Source organism: Ursus arctos, unplaced genomic scaffold (genome assembly GCF_023065955.2).
Source record: "Ursus arctos isolate Adak ecotype North America unplaced genomic scaffold, UrsArc2.0 scaffold_19, whole genome shotgun sequence".
NCBI lineage: Eukaryota > Metazoa > Chordata > Mammalia > Carnivora > Ursidae > Ursus > Ursus arctos.
Genome location: NW_026622863.1, coordinates 39,375,959 through 39,394,705, shown reverse-complemented (window position 1 = coordinate 39,394,705; position 18,747 = coordinate 39,375,959). Strand labels below are relative to the sequence as shown.

The 18,747-nt window shown below is 63.1% G+C and overlaps 1 protein-coding gene across 3 annotated transcripts in view; it reads left to right on the top strand.

Annotated features, from left to right (window-relative positions):
- PEPD (peptidase D) overlaps positions 1 to 16,380 on the top strand; it is a 113,318-nt gene extending 96,938 nt beyond the window's left edge. For all 3 annotated transcript variants that reach the window (XM_026484297.4, XM_057314316.1, XM_057314317.1), the window contains 4 exons: positions 3,774 to 3,922; positions 11,652 to 11,836; positions 15,018 to 15,209; positions 15,875 to 16,380. In XM_026484297.4, coding sequence (XP_026340082.1) covers positions 3,774 to 3,922; positions 11,652 to 11,836; positions 15,018 to 15,209; positions 15,875 to 16,012 — 664 coding nt within the window. In that variant the 3' untranslated portion in view covers positions 16,013 to 16,380. The remainder of the gene's footprint in view (positions 1 to 3,773; positions 3,923 to 11,651; positions 11,837 to 15,017; positions 15,210 to 15,874) is intronic.
- The last annotated feature ends 2,367 nt before the right edge of the window (positions 16,381 to 18,747 follow it).

Below are 18,747 nucleotides of genomic sequence, written 5' to 3'. Positions count from 1 at the left end.
GAACAGTTCTTTCCAGACACGCAGGACACCCCCCAGCCTGAGCCTGTATGCCAGGCATCGCTGGCTCTGGGTCTCTGGGGGCTGGTTGCTCGGGCACCTTTCCTGTGCATCTGGGCTCCCCTGGAGCAGCCGTCCTATGGCTGGGGTGGGGAGCAGGGATGCCTAGAAGGTACTGGGGAGAGGTCTGCTTGATGAGTCAGCCTATAGCCTCCGAGTGATGGCCTCGGCCCTGCCGGTCACAGCAGGGGCTGGGCGCTCCACAGAAGGGCAGGCTGGGGGGCAGGTGGGCGAGCCACGTGCCTCGTCTGGAGGGGCTGCCCATTGCAGGACATGAGCGGGAACGCGAGCGGCACGTCTTCCTCTCTCACGCTGAGGTCTGGAGGGAAGCAGGAGTTTCCTGCTTTTCAGAAATCCCCTGGCCTCGCCTGGAACACAGGCTGAGGAGGCGGCGAATTGAGGTCTGAAATGCTCCTGCCACGATGAATGGGCCCGTGCACGCAGACACAGTGCCGGGCTTGGGTGAGAGGCGGCCGAGGGCGAGGCCACGGCTCAGGGCGCTGAGCGCAGAGAGCCTTGTCCCCAGAATGCTTCCCGAGCCGCTGTTACTGGCCCAACCATCTCGGAGGCCTTCTGCCTGTGGGCTGGCCGGTCCCTGCGATGGGGCCCGGGGAGCTGAAGAGGGTTCGGGGAGGGCCCAGCTGAGCCAAGGGTGGCGGGCAGCCCGGGCATGAAGCTGCCCGGGAGGAGCCAAGGGCAGACAGAACCTCTCATCCCAGCCAGAAATAGAACCAGATAAACACATGTGAGCAGAGAGACGCCAGTGTATTGCTTGGAGATGCGTAACAGCTCCCCAGATGTCTTAGATTATCACACGCATTCATTCAGCCAGAGATGGTAGCGGCCCTGGTGGGTGTCCCCAGGCAGCGGGAGAGGAGGATCCTGAGAGCTCCGTGGAGCCAAAGGATGACCGAATTCCCCATTGTCGCTTCGCGCTCGGAGGACGGAGGAAGTGGATGCAGAGGAGCCGGAGGGAGATGATTTATGAAAGAGGCCGCTTTCGTCCCTGGATTCCGGAGTGGCGTGAATCTGAATAACTTATGTGTGTAGGAACTCTGAGGGGGATTTTTTTTTTTTTTTTAAAGCAAAGAAAGATAGGGAACTGAGAGCACGAAAATAGACTCCAGCCCCGTGCCCGAGCGGCGCTGGGCAGGATGGAGCTGGCCGCCTGGGCGTGCACTTCCTTCTGCAGCGAGCGGACGATTCTCACACAGCTAACACAGGCGAGGTCTCCTGGAGTCTGAGCGGTAAGGCCAGGCTGGCCGAGGGGCTCCCAGCAGCCCTGTCCCACGTTCCCACTGTGGTTTTGAGGAACGCGTTTGGAGAATTCGGTCAGGAGTCTCGTCTGCCCCAGAGAAGAGTCTTGTCTTCACTTCTCTAGATGACTCCAGCCTTCAGCGTGCTCTTGTGGGCTTCCTCGTTTTTTAAATAGTTCCATTTCTGTTTTTCTTTGAGATCAGCACAGTCCAGTAGAGCCGTCTGCCCCAGCGGTGGCACTACACATTGTCCCCCGAGGGGCTGGCCCCCAGGAGTCTGTGTCGCCCAAGCCCCCAGCTCCATCCCGTCTGCTCAGACCATTCTTGGACGTTCTGAATCAACAAACCACAAACCATGTTCCTTTGTTGCCCCCGAGGGGCCCAAATGAGAATGCTCCGCTCCCAGGGTGGAACTGGGCCATGGCCCCACACAGATCGGCTCCCCACGCCTGCCTACACGCTGGCCCCGAGAGGACACAGTGGCGGTGGTGTCCCTGTCTTACAGGGAGAAGTGCTGAGGCCCAGAGGGCCCAGTGCTAGAGTCAGGATGGAAGGGCCCATCCCTGGGCTCCCAGCTGCTGACTGCCAACACGGGGCTTTGCTGGGCCCTGTGTTCAGAGCCTCACGTTCCCTGCGGGTTAGGGCTGAGATGTGCGCTGCCCTCCCGGCCAGCTCTGTCGGGCGAGTGTGGCCCCCGCAGGAGTAAACTGCAGGCAACTGTTGGCCCGAACCCCCTGCTGCATCTGGACCTTCCCGGGGAGCAGCTGCCTGGGCGTGACTGCTCAAGGCCTCTCTGTCTTGTCTTCGGGTCCCCTCCAGTGAGGCCCAGGGCCCCCCCAAGAGCCTGCCCCAGGCAGGGTCCCCTAGAGTTCGTGACTTTGACCCGGCCTGAAGTTCCCGTGCCGTACTGGTTGGGGCTCTCCCCCCACCCCCTGAGAATCACCTGAGGTGTTATCTGGTGCTTTTTGCACTGTTGACACTGTTTATGGTGTTTTGCAATCGGAAAAAGACAGGAGATTAAAAAGTGCTTGGCAGGGGACTTTGGATTCCGGCAGAGCGTCCGGGGATCCTGAGCGTTCAAGTTTTTCCTTTAAAACTCTTTCTTGGGGGTAGCGGGTGCTATCTGTCAGGCCACATGGCCTGACTCCCTGCTCCACCAGCAGGCTCAGGGACCCCCTGCTCTGTCATCTGGGGGGGTTGGGGCCCCAAAAGCAGGCACACAGGCGGCCCCTGGGATGTTTGTTGAGTGGCTGTGCTCACCACAAGGATCTGGGTTTGGGGGAGAGCACAGTCCTGCCCCGGGCTCAGGTTTGCCAGGATTTGTGTAGTTGCAGACTGACACCCCCCCCCCCCAGCCCAGGGATGGAGCCAGGCACAGCTGCAGAGGGCAGCCCCACCCCTCAGCTCCCCCTGACTCCCCCCTCAGCTCCCCCAACTCAGGGTCACCTGGCCCTGAGGACACAGCAGAATCCTGGGCCTCCATCTGAGTCATGCTTGGCTGATGAAGGGGCTGGGGGTGCTGGCGGGGGCCCCCTCTGTATGCCTGCTGCTGAGCGGCCTGCTGAGGTGCTCGGGTGGGACAGGATGGGGGGGTGCTCCGTCTCTACACCCCTCCTGCTCTCGTTTGGGGTCCCGTCAGCGTGGTAACCGAGCGGCCCTTCACACGCCCTGTCGCATTCCAGCATGTAGGGTGCGGGGGAGGATTCTTTCCTGCCCTTGACCACTGGGGACCCTGAGGCCCCGGCTCCTGGGCCCTGTGCACATGGGCAGGCAGCAAAGGCGTTGGAGAGGCCCACCCTGCTCCCTCCCACCCCTGCAGCCCCGGACCCTGTCACAGGGGCTCCAGTGGTTAGGCTGAGCTGGGCCCCCCTCCTGGGCCCGGGGCTGCAGCGGGGGAGGGACACTTCCCTCTGGTCAGGGGGACGTTGGTGCTCGAACAGAGCTGTTGGCCGGGTTTTCACTCAGACACTGGGGCCCAGGAGAGCTGGGTGCTATGGCATAGCCCACCTTGTCTGTCGGGTAGGTGCGTCCATCCCAAGGCCCCTGCCCGGCTCCCACGAGCAGTGCTAGGGCAGGGAAGTCCTGGGATGGTCTGTGGGGGTGCTCGCGTGGGGGCCACGTGGTGAATCAGGGCCTGGGAGCATCTCTGCCCCTCCTCATTCTCCAAGTGAGGCCCCACAGCTGGGCATCCAGATGCCTGGCCAGCAGAGGGAGGGCAGGGGAATGTGTGCTGGATGGGCCCCACTCCCTCCAGGCTTCCCCGCTCTGGGGTCAGAGGTCTCCTGAGACAGCAGCGTGGGGACACAGCAGGGTGGGTGGCCCCGTATGGCTGCCTGTGACATGACGAGGTGGCTCAGGCTCAGCACCCTGACACCCCCAGGGCCCAGCAGGCTGCCCTTGAACCCCATGGGGGAGGGTGGGTAGGGGGCATCCCAACCTCACAGCCTCCTCTCCCCACAGCTTGTTCGACATGGGTGGAGAGTATTACTGCTTCTCTTCCGACATCACGTGCTCCTTCCCGGCCAATGGCAAGTTCACCGCAGACCAGAAGGCCATCTACGAGGCGGTGCTACGGAGCTGCCGCGCCGTCATGAGCGCCATGAAGCCAGGTGAGGACACTGGTGGCTGTGGGGCAGGTCCTGCACTCCACAGCTTGAGTCTGTCCCCCTTCACATGCTCAACTGGCTGAGACTCCAGATGCTGTCGGATCCCCAGGAGCAGCGCTGTAAAGGGGCTGACCACCAAGGAGGGACAGGGCTGGAAATTGGGGAGCTCAGCCCAAGGTCTCCCCACATCCCATCGGACGTCCTCCACCAACAAGAATCCCTGCTCGCAGGGGCCACTGGGATGTCAGCATGTCCCCCGTCCTGTCCCGGAACAGGGTCCACTCCAGAGAGAGCTTGACCGGCAAGACGCCAACACTGGTGTTTGGCTGGGTGTTGGGACGCCCTTTTGTTCAGACTGCTGCTGGCTTTGGTGGGGGCCGAGTATCTCGCAGTGTTCAGGGAATGGTGGGTGGCTGCTGCAGGGCCCTCTGGGGACCTGGCCATGACATCCTCCAAGCTCATTCTGAAATCAGGGACCATGCAGTCAGATTGGCATCCCTCCGTGGAGCCCTTATTTAGGAAAAAAAGATCCCCAAACTGTGAAAGCGCCAGGGTATGACCTCTTGAGGCCGATGGCTCTTTGTTGGCTACACAGCCCCGGGGCACCTCGGCCAGGTGCTGGGGTGACTTACAGCCTCAGTCTGCAGGGGAGGTGCTGCGCTTGAGGGACACTTAGCAGGTGCCACTTGGAGAGCCACACTGAGCAGGCCTTTCTGGACGGTCCCTCTCTGGCCACCGGCAGAGGCCAGGGAGCCATGGAGGGATACTGGCGGACCCAGGCCCCAGCCCCACACCTTCACTTGTCCAGAGGAACAGAGCTTGGCAGTCAGGGGAGTCCCAGCTGGGGAACTCGGCCCCCAAGGGAAGACAAGAAAGGAAAACCTATAAGCTAAGCCCCCACTGGAGTGACAAGGTGACGGGACTTGAGTGGTTTGACGGCTGCAGAAGGAACAGCATCTCACGTTCATCACTTGTTTGAAAAGCCTAGTCACTCTGGGAACACTAGCACAGGGAACCTTCCAGATGCTTGTTGCACAGAGACAAAAGCACACGATGGGGTGGCCAAGTCCCCCGTATGTGTGAAAAAAGGGAGTGTAGCAGTGCTTGTGACTTCATGCGGGAGGTGCAGGGGGGCGCTGGAAGGAGCGCGCTGGGGGCCCTGGGGGACGGGGGAGGCGGTCTGACTTTTAAACCACAGAATGCATCCCCTGTTCCCAGTGAAGTGCAGCCTGGAGACCAGTCGCTGTTCACCTGAGGGGCATGGTCCTTCCTGCTCTCTTTAGTCCCTCTCTCTGTGCCACTAGCATGGTCTGCGGGGTGCTCCCCGGTGTGTGCAAGCATGGAGGCTGAAGAGGGGTCTCCCTCCGCCTCGTGCCCCACGCAGTGCCACTCTGCAGCCGCCCCCTGCTGGGCCATCACCTCGCAGGCCACTGGGTCGCCTTTCTCTTAAATGGTCTCTTCACCTGCACACAAGCAGTTGTGAATTTCGATGTCCCAGAGTCCAGGCCGGGGGCTGGAAGGGGCTGGCACACCCGCCCTCTGAGGTCGGAGCCAGGCTCTGCTGCCTGTGCGCCTGTGAGGGGCCCCATGCCCCCAGGCCCCATGGTGGGTCCCTCGAGGAGGCAGTGGGCGTGGGCTGCAGCGCAGAGAGGGAGGGCTGGCGAGCAACCAGGTCCACACTGGAGAGACGGGCAGGCAGAGTCAGGCCAACACGTGCCAGGTGTTGGGGGAGGGAGGCTGAGGGTTGAAGGGATGGCAGGTGGAGCTTTGGAAAGATGGTCTCCTTTGTTCAACTTAGAGCTCCAGGCTTGAAGCCCCTGGCGCTGCTTTAGCCTCTGTCCTGTGCTGAGATGGGGGTGAGGGTCTTGGCCTGGCCGACCCCACCTGCCCACCCACCCACAGGAAAGTCTGCTGGGACCTGGGTAGCACTTCCCCAGCCGGTGTCCTGGCCAACTGAGTCGGCCGACATAGCAACCTGATTCTGCCCAAACGGTGGCCAGGCCCACAAGCTAGTCTCCAGGGCCCCCGGTTGCACTGAGAAAGGCCTGGTGCTCCTTCCCTGCACTTCCCTGGGCACCCTGGTCCCGTGAGGCTGCCTGGCCATTTCACTCCTGGCCAGGCTGGGCTCTGCTGAGCTGGTCTCTGTACACCGTGTGAGATGGGCCCCCCAACACACAGCAGGGCGCAGGCCAGGCTTGCAGTGGGGCCTTGAGCTTCCCTTGTGTGGGGGGTTGGAGCAGAGCTCCCGCTGTAGCCCCTACCTCTCCTACCAGTGCTGAGGATTGTGACACACCGACAGCCCTGCCGACAGTTCCCCAGGGCCGACCCCATTGGGTCCCACACCGCGCTGGCCAAGCAGGGCGGGGGTCCTGTGCCCACAGAGCTGCTCTGATGGGGGCAGGTCACCTCCCCAGAGCTGCAAAGAGGCCGTGGCCAGGTCAGCCCCATGTCCTGTCCGAGCGGAAATGCCCCTGGTTTGTGGGTTCAGCTGCTGGGCCAAGACACACACCCGCTGAGACTGCGCGACTGCTTCCTGCGGCCTTGCGGGAACAGTGAGCGGACAACCAGGGTGCAGCAGGCTGCCCGGAGGAACAGCCCGGAACGACCAGAGCACACATGGAACCCGGGGTCAGAGCGGGGGCGCCCCTCCCTGTCCCCCAGACAGCCGGGGAAGGGCGGCTGAGCTTGCGGAACGGGGCCCACGAGGGTGGCGAGGGCGGCGAGGGCGTGGCACCTGGGAGGAGGCCACCCATGCCGGCCCCATGGGAGGGGCCTGGTGCTACCTTGTCTCCCCGGTTTCTACATGAGGCCCAGCGGCCCACCCCAGGCAGACCAGGGAGTGTGCCACAGGGACCCCTTGGCCCCTGTGAAGGAGGCCTGGGGTGACCCCAGCAGGAGCACCTCAGCGAGGGGTGACCGCGGGCCGCCACCCTGGGGCCATTTTGTAGCCTCTGTCCCTCCAGCCACCTCGGAGCACCGAGGTCCCTTGGAAGTCCCCAGGCCTCCTGCAGCCTCGCCTCCCTCTTCCCAGCGGCCGATGACACTCCTCCTTCTCTGTGCTCACCTGCCCACGCCGGCGTCCCTCACTTAGGTTGCGGTCCCCCCTCCCGAGCCCGCACCCCCGCCCCGGGGCACCACATAGGGCGTGCAGACTGCTCCTGGGCTGCAGAAGCCGTGGAGTCTCTGTGCAAACGACCCCACCTCGTTCCACACCTGTGCAGGTGTGCGCAGCTCCCCTCCCCCACTCCCTGCTCTGCTGCGGTCAGGGTCCCGGCCTCTGCATGGAGGGGAGGCACAGCCAATGCGAAGTGAGGAGCAGGCAGGACAAGGGCCCCCCCCGGAGCCGCGCGGGGCCCCCCTGGCCCGGCATGTATCTGCTATAGCCTGTGGTTGGGGTGCCTCTGGCAGCTCTGCCTCCCTGCGGGGCAGGGACGGGGGAAGGGGCTCGAGTTGCAGGACTCCCCTCGGACCTCATCTTTGAAATGGCGAGGCGTGCAGGGGTGCCGCAGATGGAGCTGCGGGGACATCGCCACGCAGACCGTGGGCTTCCTCTGTGGCAGGAGTCAGGGCAGGGAGGGCTGTCTGGTGAGGGCCCCGTGTGGCCCTGCTGTCCTGAGAGGCCCCCCTGCTGGCTGTAGGATGGTGGGCAAGTTCCCACCCTCCCTGGCCTCCTTTACTCCCTCGTGCTCTTTGCAGGCGGGAAGGGGTGGGGGGTGTTGCTTGCAGAGGCTTCAGGAGCCGCCACGCTCCACTCAGCATGGAGGCGCCTGCAGGCCGGGCGCACACTGCCCCCTGCCCTTCCTGCAGGGTGAATGGGTCCCCGGAGGTCCTGGCAGCAGACGGGTCTTGGGGAGGGTGGGCCTGAGGCCCTCAACCCCGTGCCAGCTTGGCCTACCAGACGGCTCCCTGCAGCCCACGGGGCCTGCCCTGGGACCCGGCCCTGCGCCTTGTTTGCGGCACCCCCAGGGCCTGGCGCACACAGCGTCTCCTGAGGGCCGTTGTCTTTGGATGAAGTGAGCTCTTTGTCTGGAAGTAGCCGGGAGGATTCAGCTCTCCGGGCCCTCCTGGCTGAGCTCGGGCCCCAAGCCCCTGGGGTTGCCGCGCTCTGGGCAGGAGGCCTCGGGCTGTGAGTGGTGCTGCTGAGGCCCCAAGGAGCCAGCCTGGGCCCGGGCCCCGTCGGGGGAAGGTGTGGCCTGAGAGGCGTCAGGTGGGCACAGAAGACCAGCCTATGACACATGCTGGGGCCCGGGCACCAGGGCTCTGGGCCCTTGGAGCCCACAGCCAGGTGGTGGGGCACAAACCCAGATGCTGGCCTAGCACCCTGGGATCTGAGTGCACAGAGGACCCAGGCCCATGAGGTCACAGCACTGGCTGCAGGAGGGCCACGAGAGAGGCTGGGGCTCCTCCTCAGGCCACACAGTTGTCAGGCGTGGAGAGGAACATGGGTCCCTCCTCTCAGGGCTCAGAGGCTTTGACCAGGCCACGGCAGGCATGTCCACCACCATCCTCTGGCGGGAAGAGCTCTGATAGCACAGGCAGTCCGGGAGGGCTTCCTGGAGAAAGCCTTAACAGAGGCCCACAGGAAGAATGGGAGTGAGTGTGGGAAGGTGGGGGGCTTTGGAGAGGTGGCCCCAGCTAAGGGGCCAGCAGGTGGAAGGCTCAGGGAGGTGCCAACACCACCGGGGCCGCAGGCCCAGGGACGGGTGAACAGGAGGCTAGACTGAGGAACTTGGGGCTCTGTCCTCAGGGAAGGGACCAGCCTTGTCTGACCCATGTTCTAAAGAGAGTGGCCCATTGGCCCGGCCTCGTGCAGGATGCAGGGGGAATGAGGCATTGCAGGAAAGCTGCAGGAGGCCAGGAGAGGTCAGGGGCCAGGTTCAGGAAATGTCCAGGGAAAAGAGGACATGCTTCGGCGCTTGCTGGAGGTGGGAGGGCAGGCAGGGCTGATGATGCCCAGTTTGCAGTGTGCTCCCCAGTGTGGTGTCCGTCCCCAGTACGAGCAGGCTGAGGGGACCCCTGGGCCTTCGGGCTGGCTGGCCGCTGGGCCTCGAGGTGCCGGTGGGCTGAGCTTGTGGGGGAGCCGCTGGAGTCCCCTGGTTCGCATCCACTCCTCCAGCCCAGCCCAAGGACAGCAACCTTCACACACTTTGGGGCCCCTGCCCTGGCCCAGGGTGTCGTAACCACCATCCGGGCCAAACACTGGGGCCAAGTTGCTGGAGGTTGAATCACTGTCACAACCCTAACCGCACACAGGCAGCAGCCCACTGCCAGCCACGAGAGCGTGTGCAAGGCCGGCCCCGAGGAGCGCAGGCGAGGAGGACTAGAGGCGCCGTGGGGACCGCCTAGGCCCTCGCGTCCGGCCCCAGGAGGACAGGAGAGGAGCCGAGCTGCCAGCACAGAGCATGATTTATACCTGACTCCCCCTCTGCCGAGGCCACAGCCCACTTGGAAGTCAGCCGGGCTTGACGTCAGGCTGCTTCCTGGGGCTCCCCTTTGGTCACCGGAAAAGGCCCCTGCCCAAGAGAAGTGGAGTCGCTGTGGCTTCGGGGGGTCAGCCACGGCTAGGCCAGGCCCGGGGTGCCCAGGGGAGGCAGCGGCTCTCTGGTCCAGAGACAGGAGAAGCAAGCAGGCAGGCCCGGCAAGGGGACAAGGTGCAGGGAGGGGCATAACTGGGACCAGGGGGGAGAGTGTGCTGGGGAAGGTCTCTCCAGGCTGGGCCCTGGGGATTGAGGAGTTGCAGGCAGTGGGGCTGACTCAGAGAGGCCTCCGTGTGCATCTGTGACAGGTGGCCTGGCCTGGGGACAGCGAGGTAGAGCAGGTTGGCCTCAGGGAGGAACGGGGACACAAAGCTCCGGCTGGTGCCCCAGGAGCACAGTGAACATCAAGGGTTGAACCGGGGTCTGGCTGGGCCACCGACAGTTTTGGGGGGATACTGACCCGGTCTCCCGGTCGATGCCAGAGCCTCAGCGGCCGGCTGTCTAGGGCCAGCGTCGCAACCCTGTGTGACAGAAGGAGGCATCTGAGGCTCACGGAGGCAGGCGAGCAGCTGAGCTGGGATCTGTTGCCCAGCTCCGCCCACCTGGCTCCGCCTCCAGGACTTCGAACCGGGCCCTCCCCCGAGTGCCGCGGGTAAAGCCAGAGCCCGGGATGCCACCTTCACCGTGGGGCTTTGTGGGTCTTGGCAGGTAGAGCAGAACAGGGCTGGCCTCGGGAGCTGGACTCCAAGGAGGCTCCCTGTCTCTAGAGATGAATCTTCTCCCCTCAGCCTCCCTGCGAATGGGCCAGGGTGCAGCCCTAGCCTCCCGCTCAGAGCCTAGACCCTGGCAATCCTGGAGGCTGAGTCAGCCCTGTGTCTCCAGCGAGTCCAAGACCCCGACTGTGGGGCCTCTGCCCTGGTGGAGAAGGGGGCGCACCTGGAGGCCAGACACACCCAGCACATGTCCGAGGGGCGATGCCCCGTGTCGCAGAGTGGGCCGTCATCTCTCCCCCTGGATGGAGCCCTTGGACTGACCCCTGCCAGCCACAGAGGTTCCGAGCCCTGAGCCCAGCCCTTGCCAGCACAGGGTCCATGCAGGCCCGCGATGGTGCGGGATGCCAGGGCGCTCTCTGCCGCAGCCGTCATCAGTCATGCTGGATGTGGGGGGACGTGGAGGGCAGGGCATCGTGGGGCTGCATCTTGGGAGCCAGGGTCGCCCCCCACGTGGAGGGGGCCACAAGGGCCGGCACTGGCCACCTCTCTGGCTAGAGCACTGCACAATGGTACATGCCCCCACCCTGTCTGCCTGGCCCTGGGGCCTCAGCCACCACGTGGCCCACTGGCCTCAGCCACTATGTGGCCTTCCCCAAACCGGTGGGGTGGGGTGGGGTGGGGCCGGGTGGGGCCGGCTGGGGACCTTCGCCGGCCGGATCCTTTTCTGGTGCTTAGGTGGAGGGAGGGCCCAGTGCGGTGGAGCGAGGCTGAAGGTGGGGACTCAGCAGCCCCGTGGGCGGGGCCAGCGTGCCCTGGCAACAGCCAGCCGAGGCTCTGGGCGGATGGCTGCCTGAGAGCCCTGGGCGGAGCCCCAGAGCTTGCTCACCCCGAAACTCAGTGCCTGGGGACGTGCTCTCCATGGTGACCTTTGCCTCAGACACATGGGGCAAAGATGAGTTTGATCAGCAGTCTGGGGCCTGGATGTCTGGGCTGCCATGGAGATGGTCCGCCCCTGCTTGTAGCGGGTGGGGCCGCAGACCCCTGCCCGCCAGGCCACGAGGCCGTGCCAGGTGCGCCTTCAACCCGAAAACCTCCGCTCCCCACAGGGGCTCCAAGGGTGATTCAGCCGCACTTAGGGGTGTGCAGGGATTGGTCTGGGGCTCACTGAGGCTGCCCCTCATCTGCTGGGGACAGACGCTTTCCTCCTCCTGATGCTCAGGGATCTTCCCGGGCTCCCCTGGCCCCAGAAGGCCCGCACTGGCTGAGGGCGGACATGTCGTGGGCTGGGCCCCTGGCTGTGGGTGACAGGAGCCTATCCCTGAGAGCACGATGGGGAGAGAGGAAGGGTCTTGAGGTCCCAAGTTACTGCAGGGAAAGCCCGGCCTGGAGAGCTGGCCCGGGCATGGCACCCTCACCACCTGGTACTGGCCCTCCCACCTCAGCCCGTGCAAGGGCTTTGTGGGTCCCCCAAACCTTCCTTCGGGGAGCCCCAGCCAGACAGCCAGTCTCCACAGCTCATTACAGCCTCCTTTGGAGCCACAGGGGTCTGGTGGCCTGACATGCACCGCCTGGCTGACCGCATCCACCTGGAGGAGCTGGCCCGCATCGGCGTCCTGAGCGGTAGCATTGATGCCATGGTCCAGGCCCACCTGGGAGCCGTGTTCATGCCTCACGGGCTCGGCCACTTCCTGGGCATTGATGTGCACGACGTGGGAGGCTACCCCGAGGTCAGTGTGGACACGTCAACATGAGTGGCTCTCCCCAGGGCGGGGCGGGGCTCTGGGAGACAGCTGGGGTGTTAGTAGGCAAGAGGAGGAGGATGGGGTCCCACGGGGCCCCCCACCCCTCCTCCCCCTGCACCCATTGGTTGGGCCTGGCCGTGGGCCGCTGTGGGGTTCGGGAGGGGGGTTCCCTGGAGTGAACCTCCTCCGGTGGCCCCTGCCTCAGGGCCTGGTGGCAGATGTGTGTGCTCTGCCTGGTGAGCCCGGGCTGTGCACTGGGGGGAGCCCCTGGCCTGCGGAGTGGTAGCTCTCTGGTCAGTGCGCAGTTCCCACAGAGCAGTGGGAACCCCAAAGCTGGGTCTCAGTGTTGGGACTGGCACCGCAGCCATCGTGTCCTCCTGCCTCTGCTTCATGCAGGCCGGGGCGGCGAGGCACTGCCATAAGGTGGCTGACCCGGGTCCTCCTGGGACTGGCAGAGCCCAGCGCCCCTCACAGGCCCAGCAGCAGCCCCAGCCCCCAGGCCAGCTCGCCCCCGTGGCCTCCTCATCTGCAGCCCCTCCAGGCACCCTTAGCAGGGGAGGGAGGCTTCTGTGGGCATTTCCAGACGGGGCTTTCCCCTCCCCTTCCTACCCACCGATTCTCGAAAGGACCACCCAGAGGCCGCTTGCAGGCAGCCTTGGGGAGGCCCTGCCCGGCAGGTGGCTGCAGCCTTTCCGGGCCCCGGGTGGGTGGGGGTGAGCCCGGCCCTGCCGCCTGGCCTGGCGCCCAAGGTGCAGGGGGCTGATTATGCAATCAGCGCACGCCCTGGGGCCCCCCAGCCAGTTAGCCAAGACTAGGCTTGGCCTGTTGGCTGCAGGGTATTTTGAAAGCACGAAGAATGATTTTTGGGGGGGAAAAATTGCTCAAGAGAAGCATTATTATTCAATTATTTTTTTCCTCAAGTGTAAACAGTTAAATTTGGAGAAACAAAATCAGTTTTAATTTCCTAATTTCTATCCATCACATCGTGTGCAGGGAGCCAAGAGCAGGGCCTTCCAGACATTGTTAACTGAGGCTCGTTATTCATTAGTCGCCAGAGCGCTTTTTTTCCACCAGAGAAAATTGGCAGCAAACTGTTTTATCTTTTCCAGTAAGCAGCCCTTTGTGCTCACAGAGTCTATTCTTTTGACAGATAAACATTGTAGAAAAAATATGGCTTTTCCTATAAAAGTCGTTTGTTTTATTTCAGGCCTACAGACACATCTGGGTCTCCTCTGCTCAGAGCCCAGTAAAAGTGGAGGCCCCGTCCAGCCCGCTGCCCTGGTGGAAGCTGGTGTGGACCCGGCATGGGCAGGGGGCCCCCAGGCCACATGCCCTGACTCCCAACAGGGCTTAGGTCCCCGGGGCTGGAGGGACAGAGGGGCTCGGCCTCTCCCCTTGGGGGGGTCTGCTCTCCACTGCCCAGTGCCCGTGCTTCGCCCAGCCCTGCTCGGGCGGCGTTGGTGGTGGGGGACTCCTGGGAGCTAATGCTCTGAAGGGATAAAGGTCGGTGGGCTGCGGCAGGCCTACTGTCCTGCCCCCAGTACCCCTTCCACTCTCCCCTCACCCACACCTGGAGGAGTGGTCCTGAAGTTTTCCGGAGGCTTGTCTCTATACAGTCCTGAGCAGACCAGCCTCCCTCGGGCACGCCCGTGGGGCAGCCCGGCGTGGGCCCACAGTCTGAGCGGGAACGGGGAGACCTGACCCTACCAGTTTGCTGCCTCTGCTGGGCCCCTGGCTTTGACAACCTTGAGTGGAGGGAAAGGGACAGGCATCTAGCTGGTAGCACGTAGGCAAGGGACAGGGGCAGGCACAGACTTGAGAGGGCAGAAGACCACTGGCCGGACCCACAAGCACCTCTCATCCGAGTCGGGGACACGTCCCCTGCCCTCCTGCCTAGCCCCTCCAGGCAGAGGTGTCACGGGGTCGGGTGCCACTCCAGATGGCCATCTGTGCCCAGAGCGCAAGCCATCAGGGGTCACGGTGCCTTGGTGTCCCGTCCTCACCTCCGCCCTGGCCTGGCTCACGCCAGGTCAGGGTGGCTGTGCACGAGTTTTCTCTGCGTGCCCTGCTGTCCCCACCCTCATGGAATCCTAGTCACAGGCTTCCCTGCTGTGCCCAGCTGTGGAGGCCGAGCCAGCCTGTTTGTGGTTACCTTACATGAACCACTAATTGAAGTCTGATGTTCTTGGCCCCCAAACAGTCAGAAATGACAGCTCCATCTCCAGCAGCTGGGCTTCCAGGGGAGAGCTGCGAGCGGGACAGGGCCGGCTCAGAGCCTAGCCAGATGCCTGCTCGCTGCCCACTCGCTCCCGGGCCTGGGCCGGGGGCCTCAGGGACCCAGGGAGACAGGTGTTGGCAATGCCCATGTGACTTGAGGGGCCCAGGCCAGGTGTGCATTTGGGGAGAGAGGGTGCCTCTGCGGGGGGCAGCTGTCACTGCCGCTCACTTTTTCAAGGGCAGGAGCCACTCCCCGGGGCTTGGCTGAGGGCCCCAGGCGGGCGCCGACCCCCACGTGTGCTCCTCTGAGGCCATGCTCCCAGGCCACACACACGGGCTCCACGTGCGTCCGTGCGTGTGCACAGCACTGGCGCTGGCAGGCCGGTCCTGGGGACAACACCTGTCCCTCCTCCTGGAAGGCCCTACGGAAAACCTGGGTCTCGGCCTGGGGGAGCGGGGCCCAGCACATCTAGGGCCAGTTTCCACTCAAGCTGCCTGGAAGAAGCGATGCAGCCCGGGAAGCCTCCTTAAGAGCTTTTTTGGCTTCCCGAGTTGGGATTCTGCCGGCCGGCCAGCGGGGCCAGGGCCTGGGGGAGGGCGGCCGGCTCCGGCAGCTCGCCCCGCGTGTGTGCGCATAGGTGTCCGCAGGGCTCCCGCAGGCGGTGCTGGGGTTAACAAGGGGCTGGAACCAGCCGAGTCTGGGGGTGTCTGCTGAGAGTGGAGGGTCTCAACCCAAGCGCCCGTGGCCACAAAGCCTCCCTGGCAGCCCCAGCAAGAGCAGCCCCCACCCCCACCCCCGGGGCCAGCACCAGGCCTCTGGCCTGAGCAGCACCCGCCCGGTCAGGGAAGGCTCTGCGGCCATCTGGCTGCCACCGCGGCAGATCCCCCCCCCCCCTCCGCCCCGTCCGAGCCAGCGCTGAGGTCCTCCTGGCCCTTCCCCTCCTCGCAGGGCGTGGAACGCATCGATGAGCCCGGCCTGCGGAGCCTGCGCACCACGCGGCACCTGGAGCCGGGCATGGTGCTCACCGTGGAGCCGGGCATTTACTTCATCGACCACCTCCTGGACGAGGCCCTGGCCGACCCGGCCCGCGCCTGCTTCTTCAACCGCGAGGTCCTGCAGCGCTTCCGAGGATTCGGTGGGGTGAGTGCCCACTGCCCCGCGTCCCGGCTCCAGGACACCCACACGCGCACGCTGCGGAGCCCTGGGGGGAGGGGGTGATCTTCACTCCTCCCTTGAGAAGGACACGGCCTGCGCTTTCTCATGGTCTGTCACAGGCCGGTGCCTTGCTCCCCAACAAGACACATGCAGATTCCACAAAACCCCGGCCCACTCCGGGGGACCCCCGTCCACCGGGCAAGCGGCAAGGACAGGGTGGGCAGGTGGCAGGAGCAGATGGCCCCATGGGGGGGCTGCTTCTCAACAGCTTCCGACGGAGGCCTGGAGGCTGGCCCCTTCCATCATGGCTGGATAGACCGCTCCTTAGAAGGGGCTGGTCTGACCCTCTAATCTGGTGCGTGAGGCCAGCTCCGAAATAGTGTCTGTCATTCTTCGCTTTTTTTTTTCGGGGTTTCTCTTTTTCAGATTATTTATTTATTTGAGAGCGAGCGTGCTCACACTCCTGAGTAGGGGGAGGGGCAGAGGGAGAGAGTGAAAACTCAAGCGGATTCCCTGTTGAGCGTGGAGCCTGACTTGGGGCTTGATGTCAGGACCCATGAAGTCATGACCTGAGCCGACACCCAGGAGTTGGACGCTCAACCAACTGAGCCACCCAGGCGCCCCCATGAGTATCTGTCATTGTGACGCAGGTCCGGATCGAGGAGGACGTCGTGGTGACCACCAGCGGCATGGAACTGCTGACCTGTGTGCCCCGCACGGTGGACGAGATTGAAGCGTGCATGGCAGGCAGTGACAAGGCCTTTACTCCCTTCTCTGGCCCCAAGTAGAGCCAGCTGGGAGTGCCCCGTGGGACCAGGGACCCAGCCTGGCACCCTGTCTTCACGATGGGCAGCCTCCTGCCTGGAGATGGGCGTGCAGAAACCACGTGGCTGCGTCCGCTTTCGAACGCGCTGCTTCCTCGGGGGCAGGGGGTCTCTTCCTTAACCTTCTGCGGGATCGCACCTCAATCTGCTTTACTTTGCTTGAACGACAGTGGCTTTTGAAGTGCTAATGGAAAATAATTCTCTTGACTAGCAACTAAATTGTGTCTTGCTGTCACTTGTATTCTTCTGCTCAGGGAAGATCCATTTCCAGTGTTTTCTCTCAAAAATCAATGTGCAGAGTAGCATTTGCAATAAAAACTTTCCAAAAGCGGGCCTTTGTGCATGGCTTCGTCTCTGTTCCTTCTCGCTCGCAGCGGAGCCCGGCGGCCACGGCCCGAGACGCTGCGGGGCAGGGAGCCGCGAGCCCGAGCGCAGGCGTGGAGCCGCCCTACACGGCGCCTTGCCCGTGCAGAGGGGAAGCTTCACCGGTAGAAGACGCAGCCTTTTCCACGTGGCTGCTGCCTCAAAGCTAGGTTTCTGCAGGGGGCAGAGTTTTTAGGTAGGACCTAAGGCACAGTTTGGTAAAACCTGAGACTTGCAGGGATGCCTTGTCCCTGACGTCCTTTCCATGGGGACACGCTAGCAAAGCCGGCATGCGCCGGACAGACGCGGCTACCTAGGGCAGCTCCGGGGCAGAGGCGAGCCTCCTCGTGTCTGCCATGTGTCTTGTGAGGCCATTTGTCTTCCCTGAGTGTAAACCCGCGGACCGAACTCCACTCAGGCAGGGAGCGTGCCGGGGCCAGCTGGGCCTGGGCCCTGCCGATGGCAGCATGCCCATCCTCACCTCTGCTGGCTCAGGTCCCTCCCGTCCCGCAGGCCTGCCCCGGCCAGGAGCGTGGGAGCTCTGTGCCAAACCGTTCCGGGCCCGTCTCTGCACAGCGCTCTCCTCCAGGAGTTTCCGAGCCAAGGTGAAGGGACACCAGAGATGAAACCACGAAGGGGCGGGAAACTCTGTAGCCCAAGCTAGACATTTTGAGAAGTCACTGAAGCGTTGAGTCCAAACCGATTTCTTCCTGCGGCAGTCACACACAAGTGCTTGCAAAGTGGCCACATTAAAATGAGACCACTTCGGTTCCAAATCACCGTTCATCTGCTTTGCTTCTCGGATGGATCCCACCGGTTTTCTCAGGTTTGCTGCCGGAGCACAGGCGGCCCCCAGGTTATTTGTGCCCGTGAGCAGTTTGCAGTGATGGTCTGGGGTGTCAGGAGTCTCCGTTCACCAAATGTTTCTCTGGCCCAGCTGCACCTGCGGGGGACACGTTCTGGCGTCCGGGGTTCCAGCTGCCCTTGCCCCCAGATACCCTCAGGGCACGGGGAGGCCGGCCCTTGAAATGGACGGTTTCGTTTAAGAAACACACCTCGCTCTATCGCCTCGCCTCTTTCTCCTTCCTGCCTCTCAGACGCCTCATACCAAAACTGCCCGTTTCACAGAAGCATTTTCTGTGATTACCAAGCAAGAAGGTCAAAAGATAAGGGGAAATCCCAGTAACTGCACGTTGTCACAGAGGGACCCTGGGAGCATAGGTCTGACTGGTCTCGCCAAATTGGGGAGTCAAGACACCCTGGGGTGGTGGGGGGCTTGGGCGGCGGCAGAGCCCCTTCTACCCCGTGTTCCCGAGGATGCACCCAACTCCTCATGCCCCCAAAGCTCTGCAGAAACGCATACAGCTTCAGAAATGCCTTAGAGACCCTTCCAGAAGGCTGAACAGCACCCAAAAAGCCTTTCTGAAACCCTGAAGGGTCTGGGTATTCATTCAATAAATAATTGAGCATCTGCTCTGTGCGGTGTAGGATAAAACCACCATCCCTGCTCTCTGGGCCTGCAGGTCCGAGAGGCTTCGCCTTGAACGAGTAAGCACAGATCTCTCTTCACCGAAAAGCGCCGTGAAGGAAAGTATGGGGCTGACTGACCTTGTCTAGAAAGCCAGGGGGCTGAGACAGGAAGGGGTGAAAGGGAAAAGCGAGACAAGAGAAGGCATCGGACGTGAGCTGTTCGAAGGAGGCCTGGAGTAAAAGGAGCCTGGAGAAGCCCTACAGCCAAAGCAAAGTAACGGGACAGAGGACGGGGGAGAGCAAGTCCACAAGATCAAGGGAGCCACGTCACAAGGAGACTGGGTCTCCCTCTGGGTGCAGTGGGGAATGACAGAGGATTCTGGAGAGCAGGCAGCGGTCCAAGGAGACCAAGTCCAGGCAAGAGAGGACGATGGTTCTGTGCGATGGGGGAGGGAGGGGAGCACATTTAGGGGGTAGAACGGAAAGGTGGTGATGTCCTTGTCAGACGTAGTCATTCGAGCGACACGCCAAGTACAACAGGCCCCTTCGCTTCCGAGCCCAGTTCTGCAGCCTGGATCCCCCGGGGAACCGCTGCGTAGCTTCCAGGCCTAGGGCTCCGCAAGGAGTGGCGGTACGAGACTATTCAGGGTCAGCGGTCTCTGAGTACAGGTACAATGCACACGGACTCAAGATACTCCCAGGCAGTGACAGAGCAGGTCCAAAAGTGCTTTTATTGAAAAAGAGCTGGCACCTTCACAAATCATCTCTCTATAAAATTCCCCAAGACAAACTATTTATGGGCTTCCAAATTACTACTGCTTTGTAAACTAAGACGTGCTACCCACAGAAGTAATTAGTGTATTGCA